Here is a 19,138-nt window from a genome sequence, read left to right on the forward strand (position 1 = left end):
ACAAAAAAATGGGGGGGGGGAACCAAATTCAAAATGTTCTCATCCTACAAGTGTGGAAAACAATTCAATACTGCTGCTGGGTAATACGTGTCTTATGTAATTGGATATAAAAATGGAAGTAGCGCCTAATGGTTTGGGAGACTTTATAATAAATATAATGAATAAATCTGTCCTCAAAACCTTACTTCAAAATATTGCACTATGTCATATCTCTCCGTCTCTCTCTCTCTCTCTCTCTCTCTCTCTCTCTCTCTCTCTCTCTCTCTCTCTCTCTCTCTCACACACACACACACACACACACACACCTCTCTTTTCCTGAGAATAAGCCTAATCTCATCCACTTTATTTTTAGGGTGCTTGAGAATGTTGTTTTAATTTTCCCCTCGACACTAAAATCAGTCCTAGCAAATTCGTTGGAATTTAATCTTAGTTTTATAAAACTGCAGTTATTTGCTTGTTTATAGCAATAGCACTTAGACTTATACGTATTCCGCCTTATGGTGCTTGTGCAGCCCACTCTAAGTGCTTTACAGAGTTAGCTTATTGCCCCCAACAATCCGGGTCCTCATTTTACCCACCTTGGAAGGATGGAAGGCTGAGTCAACCTTGAGCCTGGTGAGATTTGAACTGCCAACTTGCAGGCAACCAGAAATCAGTAGAAGTACCCTGCAGTACTGCACTCTAACCACTGCATCACCGTGGCTTTATTTAGACTTTGAGTTAATCCTGATTCCTGTTGAGTACCTAGAGAAGACCATTTGACATTCTTGGCATTTTTGGAAGTGTCTCACCAGGACCTTCTTCCTAGGGCTGAGAGAGAGTGACCAGCCCAAAGTTGGCTTCATGGTTAAGGTAGGACTAGATTTCACCATCTCTTGATCTCTCTCTCTTCCCCCCACCAACCAAATAATATGGGTTTTTTTCTAAATGTAGTTAATAGTGGCATCAAAGTCTACTATGACTAACTGCAGTCTCTCTATTGATGATCCAGTTGCTATTTTAATAATACCTGGTGATGACCATTGCATTCTTTGCCGGAAAAGCAAAGTTTTAAACATTCTTCTAGCTTCAATGATACTAATCCACGACTTCTCGGCAATATTCAGAAGAAACCTCAATTCTTACCCCATTCTACTCTACTATCTCCAAGGAAGCAAAAAGGACCTGGAATTTATTTGCAGCTGAGCCCTCAGTAAAAATTTAAAAGATGGAAGAACTGCTTTTCATAGAACAATGAAAGTTATTTTGGACTATCCTTCAAACATACACATCAGCATGGGAAAGATGTTTTTAAGGGACTTGTCTTTCATGTACTGATCATATACTAAGAAGATAAGTGAAGGATTGAAAATACCCCCCCCTCCCCACACACACACACACACCAGGGCCTTTGGATAAAGGACTTTGGAAGGTCTTCTTCTTTCTTGATGATCTCTCTTGGAACTGTGGCTTTCTAAGAAGAAAGCTGAGAACAGCTTGCCTGTAAGGGGGCCACCACTACTAAGCCCAAGGCATTGTGGACATGAAAAGAACAACATCCAACCATATCTATCTAATACATTAACTGCACACTGATTCCTTTTGTATTAAAGGAGACAATAATTTAAGAACAACTGCTGGTGGATATTTCTGATAATGGAGGTAAGGCTTAATTAAGCAGCGACTACATATTTCCTCTCCTTTTGGTACTCCTTTTCTTTCTCATCTGGGAACATTCTTCTCATGCTCTCTGATCTTTCTCTCCCTCCCCATACACAACTTCAAAAAAGGTTGTTATAAGGTAAAGGTTCCTCTTGCACAAATGTGCTAGTCATTCCCGACTCTAGGGGGTGGTGCTCATCTGTTTCAAAGCCGAAGAGCCAGCGCTGTCTGAAGCCATATCGGTGGTCATGTGGCCAGCATGACTAAATGCCAAAGGTGCACAGAACACTGTTACCTTCCCACCAAAGTGGTCCTATTTTTCTATTTGCATTTGTACGTGCTTTCGAACTGCTAAGTTGGCAAAAGCTGGGACAAGTAACGGGAGCTTACTCCTTTACACGGTGCTAGGGATTCGAACTACCGAACTGTCCACCTTTCCGATCGACACCCTCAGCGTGTTAGCCACTGCATACTGCCACGTTTGTTTTAATTAAAGGTTAATAATAATAATAAAATCAACTTGTGGCCAACTTGGAGCTTGGGTCTGCTTATGGCACACTCCTGACACTGGAGATCAGAACAAAGCAAAGAGAGCAGGGCAGACAGAAGTTATGGATTTTGATGGGATATTAGATTCCCAGCTGCTGGCGTTGAAGGATGCCAAGAGCTAAAGTTCAAGAGATACAGAGCCACCTAATACATTTGTGACAGAGAACCACAAACAGTTGACAAAAGCAGTCCTGTGTTCTTGCAAAGCTTGCTCTGCAGAAATTTTTGGGCTTAATTGTCTGATTAAAAAAGTTGAGGCACCTTCTGACAGACGACCCAAAGAAAGGAAATAAACATTTTCTGGCAGATTGCCTCTTAACGTAGGCCAACCCCAAGGTCAGGTGGAGCTAGAGGAAGAGAAGAGAAGGAAACTACTCACAGCCATAGGGCGATCCTGTGGGAGAACCATTAATAAATCCAGGTGAACTGGGAACAGCCAGGTTGGACATGGGGACGTTGCTGTAGCCGTTCATGCTGTTACTGGGGGTGCTGTAATTAGACTGCTGAGGGGTCGTGCTGGAGGAATAACCTCGTGGGGATATGCTGCTTGTGTTGCGGATGTAGCCTGCAAGAAATAAACATTCACCGAGTGTCCATCAGTCAGGATAACAGGATGGTCCCTCTTAGACAGGTGCTCTTCAGTTACCTGGATCATGAATAGATTCATTCTTTCATTCAATCTTTATCATGGTCATGGATCAGCACACAAATTAAACATTAAAAATTAAGCATTAAAATAAAGCAAATCTGAACAGAACCAAACAGTAGTTTAATTTTGCAGTTGGTTTTATCTGTGGACTGTGGCTTTTTGTTCTATATAGTGGATAGATGGCAGGCCAAATACCTTGGGTGAACAGTGTTCTAGAAATGTATAAATTGTACGCCTGCTTCGCAAGGAGCGGATTATTATTTTTGAAATATATTTATCATTATTCAATTATTAGGGGAACAATTTATGTACATGCTTGTTTTGTTTCTCCTTTTTTAAGACACATTATTTTCTCTTTGTGTCATCTTCTCTAGTTTCATTTTTATATTTCCTTTCCTTCTCCCGCTCCCCTTTTTTGGGGAGTTTGAACTTTAATGTTTTAGATTTTAAAAAATACAAAAAATAAAAGAAGTTGTAGAGAGGAAAAATAGCATGAAAAAAATGCCCAAGTGTACAATGAAATAACATTTTGCCTGGAATCAGAATCCTAAATAATGATGAAAAAAAAACCCATTCTCCTAGGTTCGTCGATCTCAATAGAATGTGAGGTTTTACTTTCACTCTTTTCTAAAGGAGAAAAGAATTTCAGTTTAATCCTCAAGGGTGGACTACGGCATTCTTATTGAGTTACCAGATGGCCGAGAAGTGTGTGTGAATGCTACATTTTTTTAAATTATACAATCCTCCTTCCAGCAGTCTGTAGCCTCCTTGGTTCCTCACACTTCAGTTCAGTCCCAGAGAAAGATCTCAAAAAGGAACTTCTTTCCTGGGGTTTTCGGTTTGGAAGTGAGAATGGTGAGGGAGGCTTTAGAGCGATTGCAAAATACATAAAAGAAAACAACCCATCAGGATCATTTTCTGGCTGTACATATACCGTACAACTGCGTCAGAAAGAAAGGGAAACAAATACGCATTCAAAAATGTAGATAGCGGTAGAAAAAAGACCTCATTTTCCACCGGGAAAGAAACTGAAAGGTGAAATTTGGCATAGTATTAGTTCAGCTTAAGGAAATCAACCCTGGCTGTCCTTTGGAAAGACTGAAGGTCAAGCTCAAATACTTTGGTCACCAAATGAGAAGAGAGGACTCTTCATTGGAAAAGACCCCGAGGTTGGGAAAGATGGAAAGCAAGAAGAGAAGGGGATGGCAGAGGATAGACAGTGTGATTGACACAATGAACATGAGTTTGGGCGAACTCCAGCAGACAATGAAGGACAGGAGGGCCTGGTCTGTTGTGGTCCAAGAGGTCACGAACAGTCAGATACGACTTCCTGACTGAACAATAACAAATAATTCAGCTTATAAAGTGAAATGTAGAATTCCAGAGTTGAAAAAGAGTTGGGGAGTTTTGTTATCACCTAGTCCAGCTCTCTTTCCAGTCTAAGATTTATAATGTAGGCTGTCATCTTGTTAGATGATTGCCCAATCATGAAAGAAAAAAGGCAAACTCACCAAGTCGAGAACAAAATGTTTGATAGTCAAATAGGTTCTACTATTGGGGAGTCTTACTTAAGCTTTCACCAAATAACCTCCCTCTAGAGCCTCCAGTTCTTGTTTTGTCAAGTAGAGAAATGGAAAATAAAAGTTTATCTTTAGAAAGTTGCCTCTTCTAAGCTGCTTCACTGATATTCCTACTCCAAACATCTGTTTTATTAAATATTAGGAATCTTCTATTCTATTTCGTGTGTACATAGCCACATATGTATGCATTTTTAAAACTGACAGTGTTGATGTTTGATGTTGATGTTTATTGGTCTTGTATGCCGCCCACTCCCGAAGGACTCCGGGCGGCTTACAATAAACAAGGGAAGGGGATAAATAAGCAAAACTACACTTTAAAATACACAACAGTCACAGTTTCCGTGGGGCTGGATATTTTGAAAGCCCCCCGGCCTGCTGGAGCAGCCAGGGCTTAACGGCTTTGCGGAAGGCCGGGAGGGTAGTAAGGGTCCGGATCTCCACGGGGAGGTCGTTCCAGAGGGCTGGAGCTGCGACAGAGAAGGCTCTCCCCCGGGGAGTCGCCAGCCAACATTGGCTGGCAGATGGAATCCAGAGAAGACCTAACCTATGAGATCTAATCTGTCTATGGGAGATAATCGACAATGTTACCTCGTTGGGTAATAAAACATCTGCAAGCAAACAATGAAGCTCAGCTAGCACCAATTCAACCCTGAGCTACAAATATTTTCTTCTATTGATAAAATTATTATTGTCAAGCATTGCATAGTATGCAAGAAAACAAGTAAGTTCAGAGAGCACCATAGATGCTCCTTTCAGGATTTTATAGATCTATTTAAAATCTTTTTTAATTCTGTATAGTTTTTCATTTCTCTCTAAGATCAGAGTCCTTAGATGATTAATTGCAAGACTAAAGGTTTGTATTTCTAAGTAAAAAGCCGAATAAGTGTGCTACTAACTTCACAAATACAGTTTTGCAGGGTAAAACATAAGGTCCTCTCTAAAGATCTGTTGCAGCCTCTCACCCTTAAGCAAGTTCCACTAGTTGACAAGTACTTCACTTTGTTTGACAACATATGTACATTTCACCAATCAGATCTGCATGTTGAAAGAATGTGAAAGGGTGTTGTTTCAAGATCTGGAAAAAATTAGCACACTTGTGTTTTTAATATTTATAAATTTAACATGGGATTTGCTGCAAATAGTGGTCAAGGCTGCTCCTTCTCGAGGATTTCGGTAGAAATTCATGGTCAATTATTTTTTTCCCCAATGGATAGGTTTTAAAGGTAAACTGTTTGAAAATTGTAAGAGAGAGAAATGGATTTATACTACATGCACATATGAACTATAGGGACGGTTAAGGCTATGGATGGACAATATTTTAGAAGAAAATTAAAAAGAGAACAGGATGGCATGGACAATATTGAAACCAGAGGGTTGTTTTTTTTATAAATAAAGAAAACAATATGCTATTATGGTGGCCTTGGGAATTACCATACTTTTCCCAGTATAAGACACACATCTTCCCCCCAAAGAGGGTGGTGTGTCTTACACACCAAATATGGCCATTTTTAGCTTCCTGAAACCCCATTCCATGTGTCCATTTTTTTGCCAAAAATGGGCTTGTTTTTTGCAAAAACAGGGCAAAGAGGGTTTGGGAGTCCTGGGGAGAGCAAAAACAGAATGCGTAGGGGGAGGCCAAAAACGGGCCTGTTTTTAGCAAAAATTGGCCTGTTTTTCATAAAAATGGGACGCATAGAGGGTTTGGGAGGCCTGCAGAGTGCTCCTGGGGGCTGGTGGGGGGGCAAAATCTGGATGCACAGAGGCCAGCAACTATTTTTTTTTCATGTTTTCCTCTTCAAAATTTTGGTGCGTCTTATACTCTGGTGCGTCTTATAGTCCGAAAAGTATGGTAATAAGGACTACATCAGAATTAAGTCATGACCAACATTTCCCAGTTTCTGGCCATAATTTTCTTGAAGCAAAACCTTCATTTGTGGTGTACCTTTCAGTTCAGCACTTTTACCTTGATTGTTCCCTTGTGTGGACTCAGAGATGCTGACTCCCAGCTGGCTGCCATAGGAGTTGATGCCCATCATGGCACTGTGAGCAGGAGAGCTGGACAAAGCAGGGATCTGACCTGGGTTTCTTGGGACGCTGTAGAGAGCTTCCGCAATATCAGCTGCTCGCTTCAGAATAATGTCCTGAAAACAAGCAAAAAAGAAGGACAAAAATCAGCATAAATTTTATTCCACTTGGACTGATTTGCTTTACAAATTAAAAAAAAGAAGGAAAAAAATCCTCCCCAGATGTTCAGCAAACATGTGTCTTGAGATGAAGAGGGACCAGATACGATGTGTAAGAAAATGCGAAGATCAGGCCTGCTGCTACTGCTGTTGTTATTTCCAATTTCTAAGGTTTCGTTTCAAATAGGCTCTTACGCGAATTATACTTGGCTAACTGGCTAATGTAAAAGACCTCTTCCTCAAAGAGTTCATACTGTAAAGAGTAAACTGTTCCTTTCTGTTTGGCCTTTCTGGGCAGTGGAAGATTAACAGAATAAAAGGGCATCAGAAGGAAAGATAAAGGAGGATAAAGGAGGAGATGCCAGAAAGAGAAAAAGGGGTACCCCCCTCACTTGCCTCAACTCCATCAACTTTTGACATCTGAAATAGCTCTCTCTGAGGGAGATGAAGGGTCTAGAAACATGAAATATAAATAAATAAAGTCACTCTAATGAGAAATGTAGAAAAAATACTACTCAATCCTCGCCCAAGTGAGCCATCTGTGGGTTCTAAAGCTGCAAAGCATAATGACCTAAAAGCCCTCTGGATCCTGACACTTGAGAACTCTAACAGGTGTTATCTGTCCCTGTTTTGGGAGGGCACTGAATGGGAGGGAGAGAATGGGAAGAATGAATTCAATATCACAGTAAAGGAGGGCTAGAAAAACTGGCAAATTGAAGGCAAAGAAATAAAGAACAAGTTAAAGGAAGATCTCCAAAATTACAAGCTTTTAAAAATGTTTATAAAACTTTTTAGAAGTTTCTGTAGAAACCAAAATTATTCCGTAGTAATAAAATCATCCAATAGAGAAGACTAACAGCACACTAGAAATTTCATCAGACAGGATGATGGAGCAGAATGGGTTGTATGCTCATCCTCTGCAAACAGAGATTGGAGGAAGGAGAAATTGTTTCCTTGGAATGGATTATTGGATTGAAATGGCAGATAAATTCTGTACCACAATGAGAAAGACCTCCCCAGAAGGACTGTAGAGGAGTCTTAATGGAGCATTAAGCCTCATCAGTTCCACTCAAGTAGATCAGGTGAAAAGGTGACTCAGGAAACGCTGCCAACACAACGCCTTCTTAACACATCCACGGGATAAAAAAGAGAGGAGCTCTAACCTGATTGTTATGTGGTGTCCCATACAGTGCTTCAACCAGGTCGGCTGCTCGCTTCAACAGCATCTCCTGCAAGCAGAAAAGGACAACCAAGGATATGTCATGCATTGAAAAATGTGGTGGTAAAAGCTAGGCAAGCATAGTGTGAAACACAACAGACCCTGAAATCAAACAGGACAAATGCTAATGTTCTTTTAAACAAAACACAAGTCTTTTTTTAAAAAAAAAAATTTATAAATTATTTTATTTTATCAATTTCATATATACATTCACAATTATATGATCTCATAACTGTTATTAATAATATGTATTTATAACAATTTTCCCTACTGTTGACAATATACTTGAAGATTGCTTTTTTATCATCCCATAGATCCATCTTATCTTACAACGGTCCTACTTCTTCTTCCCTCCCTCCCTCTTTCCTTCCCTCGTTTCTTCTCTCCTACTCCCCTTCCTTCCCTCCCTCCCTCCTTCCCTCCTTCCTTCCCTCCTTTCTTTTCTCCTTCTCTCCTTCCTTTCCCCCTTCCTTTCCTCCTTCCTTCCCCCCTTCCTTCTCTCCTACATTCCCTCCTTCCTTCCCTCCTTCCTTCCCTCCTTTCTTCTCTCCTTCCTTCCCTCCTTCCTTCCCTCCTTTCTTCCCTCCTTTCTTCTCTCCTTCTCTCCTTCCTTCCCTCCTTCCTTCCCTTTTTTAAAATTATTATTATTTATTAGTAATTCATATCTCACCATTTTCTTTTTGCGCTCCCAGTAGCTTTTCATCACGAAAACAAATAGTGGGAAGAACACATTTAACCAGGCTCTCTTAATTCAATCATGCTCTGAACATGCTAAGCCATAAAGCATGGTTTACAAAAACATTATGTTAAACTAAACCAATCCATCAGCTCATATCATGAGTTTGCCCAGAGTCAGCCATGATTTACTCAATTATTTCATATTTATTTTATTCAGTTTTATTTTGCGTGTTGTACGACTTTTATTTTTATTGAGTTTAGAGTTTTTGTTTTTCCTATCGTGGATGTTTCAACCTGTATCTGTTCTGTCCGAGCCACCAAGTGTCTCTTTAGATTGTGGCAACACAGAAATGTGTTTAATAAATAAATAAACCTACCATATATTGAGAATACGGTATGGAGGGGCTGACATACCCTGTACAGGGAGCACTTGATTTAGAACCATTTGTTCTGTGACCATTTGAAGTTATAACGGCACTGAAAAAAATGACTTGTGAGCCATTTTTGACACTTGCAGCATCCCCACAGCCATGTGATCAAAATACAGATGCTTGGCAACAGACTCATATTTATGACGGTTTAGTGTTCCACTACAATCTGGCTTGCAATTGGGTTGTTATGCCCAGTGTGGCTTCTCCATTGGTGAGAAAGGTCAATGGAGAAGACAGATTCACTTAACAACTATGTTACTAACTTAACAACTGCAGAGATTCACTTAACAACTGTGGCAAGAAAGGTCATGAAATGGGGACAAAATTCACTTAACAAATGTCTCACTTAACAACAGAAATGTTGGGGTCAGTTGTGGCCATAAATCGAGGATTATTTGTATTGTGCCTAAATTGGCTACACAGATCAGGGTTCGGCAAACAACGGTAGAATAAAATGTAGGAAGTAGATTTGTGGTTCAGAAGGCCAGACCAATGCAGCCATTTATCTTTTATCTTGTCATGTGAGTGAAGTCAAGAGGCGAGGAAGGGATCTTTACCTTTGCTAGTCGTTCTGGATCACCTGGATGTCTTGGGATGACCTTCTGGAGTCTTTGGAAACCATAATCTATGGTTGGCTCATTTAAAGCTGAAAAAGAGGGTGGAAAAAGAGAAACAAGTGAAATTTTTGTAGGGGAAGGGGAAAAAACACAACAGTTGAAAATTATTTTGCACTGAAAAAAAAGAAATAGAATAATGGAAAAAACCAATAATTAATGTTGCACGCATATGAAGGAATGGATAATAGACGCTAACTAATCAAGAGGGAGAGAGAAAATAAGCTTTTCAACATTTGTGACAGCTATTGCTCAAAGAGCAGGTGACACTTAAGGCCAGAAAAGAATTTGCACAGGTTTATCTTGTGCACAGTGGGGGCCCTTTCTTCAACAGGGAAGCCCTTCAGATGCTCATTCACACCCTAGGCACCTCACAATTGGACTATGGCAATGTGTTTTGCATGGGTCTGCCCTTGTAGGCCATCGGGAACTTGCAGATGGTTCAAAATGTAATTGTGTCAGCAGTAATGGGTGCTTCCAATTATGCCCATCACTGCCACCTAACATGCATTGTTACCAGTCAGCTTCTGTGAAATGGGGAGTAGAAATAACCCTGAGGAAAAAGAGGATGAATCACAATCAAGACAATCAAGATAAAATAAATTTTAGTCTGAGACAGAAACTTAGTTTTAAAAAGCATTTGACACTTTTAATAACCCTAACCTTGGATGATAGAAGGAAGAACCACAGCCTAGACAATAGTTTGGTAAGAGAAATCAAAGTCCAAAGCATCTCAGAAGGACTCAGATCTCTGGAAAGTGAAAGCCAGGATGGAGAGAAGTGCTTTCAGACTTGCAAGATCCTATTACTGTAACTTTACAATAAAGATAGAATTAGTTTTGGAGAGTTTGCTTTGCTGTCTAGACTTCTTCAAAGGGGTAACAGACCGGACATTCCCTTGCAAGTATTCAGACTTGCAAGATTCTTTTATTGTAACTTTTTAATAAAATGTGTATTGGAGTTCATAATCTTGGATATATCAAGTCTGGTATACTTAAAAAACTGATATTTTGGGGACATATTCAAGATTCTAATTGGATATATTGTAAATTGAACAACTTTTTTCTAATTGGGCAGCCTTAACAAATCAAATCAATCAAATTGAATCAATCAAATCAATTTATCAACTTTTTCTGAGCAAGAAATGATAAAACAGATCTCTTAGACAATTAGATTGTTTGGGATTACAGTATTGCTGCCTAGCAATGAATAACCCTTAAAGAACCATCTTGGTCATCCAAAAGGAACTACATTATCTTGTAATGTAGAACATCTTCTCTAATTCTTCTTGCGCTTGATGTGTCAAAAGGGTCTAATTTAGAGGTTTACCCAGTGAAGGGCAAATCCTGGAGAAGATCACTGGTTTTACTTCTCCTTCCAATCAATTGGTACCTTGATGATCAATACAACTACCGATGTGGTTTTGGACAGAAAAAAAATGAAGTCAGAGAAAAGCCAAAAAAAAAAAAAACCACTTGCAAAATAGTTTAGGCAAGGATGATCAGATCATTACATTTTGCCTGGAGTGAACATGCATTTATTTAGAGAACAACATCTGCACTCACTCATCAATAAAGTGGTCCACATCTATATTACTCAAGAGGTCTCCTAAAAATTCATAGTTTAAGTTGGTTGAATAGAACCAATTATAATGGCATCTCCAAAGATGGCTTCCAAAAGACTATTAGGGATCTCAGCATTGCAGAGTAGATGGGAAGTTGGACAAACATTTCAAAAGGAGGCAAAACAATTTAGTTACAGCTTCCCAGAAAACCACAAAAAGATTCCATGGAGTCATCAGGAGAAGAACTCAACTCAAGGAAAATCTGTGTTTACCCAAATAGTAGGAAATTTGCCCCTTTAAAATGTCCATCTCGCTCCCTTCTTCATTAGTTCATCAGGTCAGTAAGATAAATTCAAAATGGCAGACATTTTGCAATCCTCTGCCTGCCATTAATAGGGCCATGAGGGGGTACTTGGCCAAAGAGAATGTCCAACCGTTTCTGACCCATATTAGTTTTTAGAAGTTTTGGGGAAATCTACTCCACTGCATTTCTCCATTCATCTGATTTTCTTTTTTAAAAAAGAATAAATTGGTAGTTAATTGTGGATTTATGGTGTTTTTTTTTTTGCAAAAGATACATATCACACAATGGCATTGTTTTCAGCTGCAAACATTCTGATAATGTTAACCTTCATAATTAAAAGATGGCTTATCTTCTTTTAATCAGCATCTTGCAATTCAGAGAACTACTAAAAAAGAAATAGAAAAAAATAAAAAAATAGAGTTCCAGGAGGTGCAAACTGGAAATGGTCATAGCATAGTGAGCAAAACCCTTTAGCATTGCAACTTTGCTTTGTTGGAATGTGAAGTTAAACCTGGTGCCAATTCAGCTTTTTATCTGGCCTCAGATTTTCCCATCTGGCTGTCTTTAGCAGAACAGAATGGAAGTACCCTGCGTAGCCATAATAGGCTCTGGTGACATGGATTTTGATTTATTTTAATGGAATAATGATGGGCCAGTTTAAAGATTGTTGGATGGAATCAAATGAGGGTTGAAGGGGAAAGACTTAGACCTAAGAATGTCAACTTTGCTATACTTAGAAAAAAATTTCAATGCCTATTGGGAAACATTCTGGATCGCTTAAGAAGTTTAATAATACACATTTCAACTGCCATAGAATCTATTTCCCTTCTGGGAGCAGAGCAGAGAAATTGTGCCAATAATCGTGAGAATTTGTCAGAAGCCTCTTGAGATCTTATATATCACTATCTGCCATTTCTCTTGTTCGTTCTGAGCCTAATAGTTGAAGTAAGTTACATGTCTTGGATCAAGCTACAAGGATTATAAATTGGAGAACTTTTTTTAAAAAAAAAAAGAAAGGAAAGGAAAAGAAAAGAAAACCCAAATGATCTAAATGCACATACTTAACCAAGAATATCTAATGGGAATATTCAAGTTTGTAACACAGGGATAAAATCTGGCTACTACTTAATATTATTTTTTGTAGAAGACTGTCTTAAATATGGATTCATTTCACCTTAAATATGGACTTATTTCATGGTGGTAACCTGGAAGACTAGGTTTAGAATTATAAGCATTTAATATTTAAATATCTTTAAATTCTAGCTTTGGGGCTTTTCTAAAACAATAATATAGATGAGAGCTGTTTCTAAGACTAGTTCGGGTTGTTAACATTTTTATTTTAAAATGTTAACAGTTTGGGATTAAGGATCACTTTTTACCTTGGCCATGCAGATTAATACAGGTAGTCCTGGACCATAATTGAGCCCAAAATTTCTGTTGCTAAGTAGGACATTTGTTAAGTGAGTCTTGCCCATTTTATGACCTTCCTTGCCACAGTTGTTAAGTGGATCACTGCAGTTGTTAAGTTAGTAACATGGGTATTAAGTGACTCTGGCTTCCCCATTGACTTTGCTTGTCAGAAGGTTGCAAAAGGAGATCACATGACTCTGGGACACTGCAACTGTCATAAATATGACTCAGTTGCCAAGCATCTTAATTTTAACCATGTGACCATGGGTGTCAACTTCAAACCAAACCTGGCAGAAGCCATTTTGTTGGTTCTCAGTTGCCACACAGTATTGGGGGGGGGGGAGGCTGGAATGCACTGCAAGACACAAAATTGCTCTATCTCATGGGAACCAAGGTCACCTCCCATAGGTGTCAAATGAGAATGGAGTGGAATTCCTAGGGAGTCCACGAATGAACCTAATTGGACAATTGACCTGTAACACTTTGGGAGTGGATCATTTATGATTTTAAGTACCGAATTTTTCAGAGTATAAGACGCGCCAAGGTTTTGAAGAGGCAAATTAAAAAATGTAGGTAGGTAGATAGAGGGATACAGTAGGTAGGTAGGTAGAGGGATAGAGAGAGAGAAATAGAAAGAGAGAGAAATACAGTAGATAGGTAGGGAGAGAGAGAGAGTACGTTGGTAGGTAGATAAGAGGAGGAGAGAGGGGGGAGGGAGGGAGGAAGAAAGAGAGAGTAGGTAGGTAGATGTTTCCAGGTATATTTATCCATGTGCTGGAGAAGGAAATCACTGACAATCTGCAGCACCTAACTTTGTTTCTGCTGGCATAGCACTTGATCAATGCAATTCTCATCAATCAGTTAAAGAGCTTTCCAAAAGGAAAAAAAGTTTTTGCACTCTGCAAACCTCTCAAAACAGCCTGTTTTTTTTAAAGGCATGAATAGCCTTGGGGGGCTTACAGAGTGCTTCTGAGGGGATGGGGGCCCCAAAATGAGCAAAAAACAACCAGTTTTTCACAAAAATGGGCCTGTTTTTTGTCAAAAAAATTGCATGCATAGCCTTTTGGAGGCTTATCGAATGCTGCTGGGGGCTGGGGTGGCAAAAAACGGCCCATTTTTTGCTTATTTCTGCCCTCCTCAGCCCCCAGGAGCTCTCTGAAAGCCTCCACAAGGATATGCACGGCCATTTTGGTGAAGGGGGAGAGTCTTTGGGAGGCAAAAAATGCTGTATTCGATGTTTAAGATGCACCCAGATTTTCAGCCTCTTTTTTGAGGAAAAAAGGTGCGTCTTATGCTCCAAAAATACGGTATATTGAAACCATGGGAAATATTCAGAGTTGGTTTTACATTTAACCATGCCAATATGATGCGCACAATACAGAAGTTCTTTGAGAGAGATCTGAGTCTCGGAGTTCTGGTTTGCTTGGGCTTGTTCGTCGGAACCTTGACAATGGGAATGCTGTAATGGTCATAAGTGTGAAAAACAGTCATAACTCACTTTTTTCAGTGATGCTGTAACTTTGAATAGTCACTAAACTTACTGTTGTAAGTAAAAGATTATCTGTAATGGTATTGAATGCCATAGTGGATGAGGACAAAAAGCAAGATTTTCTTCAGTGTGACTTCCAGGTTCTAGAATGTTAACGCAAGTAAGTTGAGCCTGGTTTCCTATTGCTAGGTTTTCAGTGCAATGAAAAAAAACCAATCATCACTGTGATTATGGCGAGGAGCAAATGAGATCTTGGTTCATTCAATGTCATGCACTCATATTCAGCTTTGTCTCTCATCTCTTACTCTTTGTCTATTGTGATTTTGCAATTGATGGTTTCAAGGTGAGAGATCTACTAGCTGAAGGTTCAAGATTTCTTCCCACTATAACTTAAGAATAAGTATACCTGAACTGTCTGTTGCGAACTGGACTGAATATTCAGCAAACTTTCAACTTAGTAGACCAGGGGAGTCAAACTCAAGGCCTGTGGGCTGTATCCAGCCCACAGTGTGCTTAGACCTGGCCTACAGAGCCACCCTGCCTCTGCCAGCTAAAATGGAGCTCCCACGATGCCTACTTGAGAGACCGCCTGCTGCCAATTACCTCCCAAAGACCCATTAGATCCCACAGATTAGGCCTCCTCCGGATTCCATCTACCGGCCAATGTCGATTGGCGACCACCCGGAGGAGGGCCTTCTCTGTGGCTGCTCCGCCCCTCTGGAACAAACTCCCCGTGGAGATTCGGACCCTAACCTCCCTTCAGGCTTTCTGTAAAGCTGTTAAAACCTGGCTGTTCCGGCAGGCCTGGGGTTGACGAGTTCCTTTCCCCGCTCGGATTGTGTGACTGTTGATCGTTTTTAAATTTTTCTCTGTATCTTGTTTGTTGTGTTACCTTGTTTGTACTACCCCCCGCCCCTGGGTTTGTTAGCCGCCCTGAGTCCCTCCAGGAATAGGGCGGCATATAAATGCAATAAATCTTTAACCTTTAACCTAACCTCTGCCAACAAAAATGGAGCTACATTTTTGCTGGCACAGCACTTGGGCTGCCACCGAAGCCTCTGACACGAGTGACATCTAACTGGTCATGCCCACCCGGCCCCCTGAGGTCAAACACAAGCCTTATGCAGCCCTCAATAAAATTGAGTTTGACACCCCTGTAGTAGACCAAAAGGAGAGCAGGTTGCCAAATATCTCTTAAACCTGAATGGGATTTTATTCATGGATATCTTATGCATTTTACACATGTACGGATGGCAAGCAAGATTTTACATACTGATGCAGAGAAGTGTGTAATATATGGACAGATTTTAGTTTGTTCCATCTGAAACCAATGTTAAATCCCTGATTTTCCCCAAAACAAAATCAGCAGGGAGATACTTTCACGATTCAGTCTTGTCATTTCAGATTTCAAAACTCCACAAAGAGCTGTCTAACTAATTAAGCCACGGAGGGGTTTCTCCCCACCCTACCGGGCCAGGAGGAAAGATGCTTGGCTTGGCACCCTGATCAGTCTCATGACTGTCATCCACACAACCCTGATAGAGGCTCCCCTGAAAGAAATTGCTAGCAGATCTTTAACTAGAGCAATGCTAGCGTGGCATCCTTTGCCATAACCTATTACAAGTACCCATCACACAGAACATATGCATACAGATAACAGCTCCCCCGTTGACATTTAGATGTACCCTTGGAATTTATCTTTAATTTTTATAGTTGTCTTTTTAAAAAAAAAAAACAGTTTATGGGTCTTTCTTCAAACAAGCTGTCTCGCTGCTGTTCCTGTTCCGCTAATGCCTAATCAGTTGGAACATGAAATGAATATTGGATTTGGTATTAAATATTGAAGGACCCTCCTCAGATCTTCAGCAGCTGAATCATGAACTCCTGAGATCCCTGCCTTGCCATCTACATCTGCTTGCTAATAGGAACAGCACAAGAAAGCCTTTGTGGCAAACTCCCTTGGGTGCTGCTGACTGGAGCCTTGTCTCAACCCAGAGATTGCTATCAGCTTCCCAGAGTTCGGACACTGATCAGATTAAAGCATGCATCCAAAACTTTAGCCGATCTCTATCCCTGGTCAGGAACAATAGCCCCAAATACGACAGAAACAAAATGTACACTAAGAGATGAGAAACTGAATATTTGCATTTCTATTCACCTGGATTTGCTCAGAAGTAAACAAGAACTGAGCATGTATTTAGCAATAGCCGGATTCTACTAGGGATACCTTTATATTTTAGTTTGGAATGACCCAACTTTGCTTCTAAAGGAAAGCGACATGTTAGGAGTGCTCTCTTATTCCACTTTTCCCACCTTACACAAAAGGAACAGAATAGCCTACATCTGTAGTTTGTTAGAATTTAGTGCCTTCCGTTCATCTATCTTACTTACTTATAACACATGATCAATGCGTAAAAGCACAATAATGGGACCCTGGCTAGCAAGTGTGAGGATTGCTTCAAGAACTGTTGATGCAATATACATAGCAATAGCACTTAGCATTAGCACTTAGACTTATATACTGCTTCACAGTGCTTTACAGCCCTCTCTAAGTGGTTAACAGAACTGCCCCCAACAATCTGGGTCCTCATTTTATCCACGTCGGAAGGATGGGAGGCTGAGTCAACCTTGAGCCTGGTGAGATTTGAACTGCCAAATTGCAGTCAGCCGGCAATCAGCAGAAGTAGCCGGCAGTACCACACTCTAACCACTGCACCACCATACATATGATATTTTATCTGGGTGCATCTTTCTGTACAAGGATAAAACACAAAGGCAGTCTTGACTTGATTTTAAATACAGTTCTATCAAGATTTGTGTATGTGTGATGTGCTGTGTGCACTGCACCAGTAAAACTCTGCACAAAAAAAAGCAAACAACGAAAAAAAAGGAGGGATACGGTCATACATATAATAATATCAATTTGAAGGTTGCATCTATCATGGCCATATTTGAATGGTTGGTCCTCAAGGAAAAACTATATGATTGCATGTCATGTTATATTTCAGCAGATATTTGTCCTGTCTTGCCCTAATTAAAGAAACGTCAGGCAACTGCCACATGATAAAAATATACAAGTCAAAGAGATTAAGAATCATTGGAGCCCATGTACATTTGAGCATTATGACCTGTAATGCTCAAACGTACAAAGAAATTATAAATCTAAATACATTAAATTTAAAAAGATATTTTAAAAATTTAAATACTGGATTTGCATGGGCATAAGAGTCATCTTGCTAAGATGGACAGAAAACCCTGTTGAAAATAAGCGAAGTTCGGAATTGTAAACAGCTGAAAAATATTGAAAAATGCGGACGACATTGAAAGCTAGCCATCATTTGGGAAAGGCTGATTGCCTGGTAAACTTAACCCTTTTGTAACCAGAGTTTCTGTTTGCTTTCGGTCTTTCCTTGTTCATATATATCTTTTCTCCTCCATCCATTTTTTTCTCCCATTTCTCTTCCTTTACCACTAGTACCATTCCTTACCCTCATCTCCTATTCAGCCATTCTTCCCCACCACCACCACCACCACTCTTAGTGATGAATGGAAAAAGAGGAATGTGTGTTTACATGTGTACTCGTTAGTTCCTATGAACGAGAGTAGTTGGTATGAGCAAGGCTGGTTATGTGCAGATAAATTGATTTTTTTAATTGAGTTTTTCTTTTACAAGCAATGAATTAATTTTATTTATGTATGGGGCTCTTATTTTACAGGCAATGAATTAATTTTATAATGGTTACTTTATTTTATAGGTAATTAATTTGAACCAGTGGTTATTAATTAATTTTTGTTTTGTCCTATCCATGCCCTTTTCTGGAGTGTGGTTTCACACACACACAACACACACACACACACACACACACACAAATCTCATGCCCATTTAGAGAGGGAGGAATCCCTAGGATGGATTTCACTTGGAATAACAATTTTAAGTTAACAAGATGGAAAAGCTGGGCACGTCGCAAGGATACTTTCCTAGTATTTATGGTTTATTTTTCCTTCTATTTTCTTTTCCCTTTGAGATGGGAGGACTTTCGTCCGCACTAGTAAATATGGCATTACCCGCCCTGCCAATTTAATATTCCTCTGGCAATTTCGCAGGAAATGTGTGGCATGTTTTCCAAGATAAGACAGGCTTGGGTTATAGAGAAAAACACTCTCCTGCTTCAGGCAAAACAAAAACCAAAAACCAAAACCAAAACAGAATAATGAGTAGTTTCCTCTTTTAAAGCATGCCATCATTGTTAATAATGTAATCTATAGCTTGTTTTAAAAAAAAAAATGCTACTGTCGTCATAATAGGTTCTGATCACCGCTGATAGAAGGAACACGGGAGAAAAACAACAGTGGGTTAATTGTGCAGCTTGGAAGTTCTTTTATTGTTCTGTGTCTTTCTTGAAAGCATTTTGCTACCAGCCAGAAAGAGCTGGGGGAATTGGTTACACCAGGTGCAGCTGTATTTAATAGTTGTGTTTATCACTTTGCTTGTCATGATCTACTTAGACGGAGAGACTGAGAAATTGCTTGATTTTACCCTTGCTAATTTTGTGAAGCATCTTCTAGCAGATAACAGCAAAACAACTCCCCCACCCCTCTCCTTGGGTGAACCTAACAAAGAATCTTCTACCAATTTCCTTGCCTTCATTCCTCTCTGTATGGCCAAACAGCAGCGGTGGAGTGAAAAACAACCACAGCCCACTGTCCTGTTTTTCATTCTTGCCTGGTTTTCAGCTCTGGTAAACATCTGCATTAAGGACCATAGTGAGCATTATGAAGGACTACACTTACTTTCGGTCTGAAAGTTGCACCTGGTAAAGAACTAAA

The 19,138-nt window shown here is 39.8% G+C and overlaps 1 protein-coding gene across 8 annotated transcripts in view; it reads right to left on the bottom strand.

Annotated features, from left to right (window-relative positions):
- Nucleotides 1-19,138, bottom strand: part of EBF2 (EBF transcription factor 2) — a 270,819-nt gene that overhangs the window by 20,366 nt on the left and 231,315 nt on the right. For all 8 annotated transcript variants that reach the window (XR_015695560.1, XM_087706203.1, XM_087706198.1 and 5 more), the window contains exons 11-14: nt 9,488-9,576; nt 7,766-7,831; nt 6,383-6,560; nt 2,570-2,755 (exon numbers count right to left, since the gene is read on the bottom strand). Coding sequence is in view for 7 of the 8 variants with exons in the window: in XM_087706203.1 (XP_087562329.1) it covers nt 2,570-2,755; nt 6,383-6,560; nt 7,766-7,831; nt 9,488-9,576 (519 nt within the window). In the remaining variant the exon portion in view is untranslated. The remainder of the gene's footprint in view (nt 1-2,569; nt 2,756-6,382; nt 6,561-7,765; nt 7,832-9,487; nt 9,577-19,138) is intronic.

The sequence above is a fragment of the Thamnophis sirtalis genome, unplaced genomic scaffold (assembly GCF_051295495.1).
Source record: "Thamnophis sirtalis isolate CommonGarterSnake01/CBP01778 unplaced genomic scaffold, rThaSir2_p1.2 scaffold_2, whole genome shotgun sequence".
Taxonomy (NCBI): domain Eukaryota; kingdom Metazoa; phylum Chordata; class Lepidosauria; order Squamata; family Natricidae; genus Thamnophis; species Thamnophis sirtalis.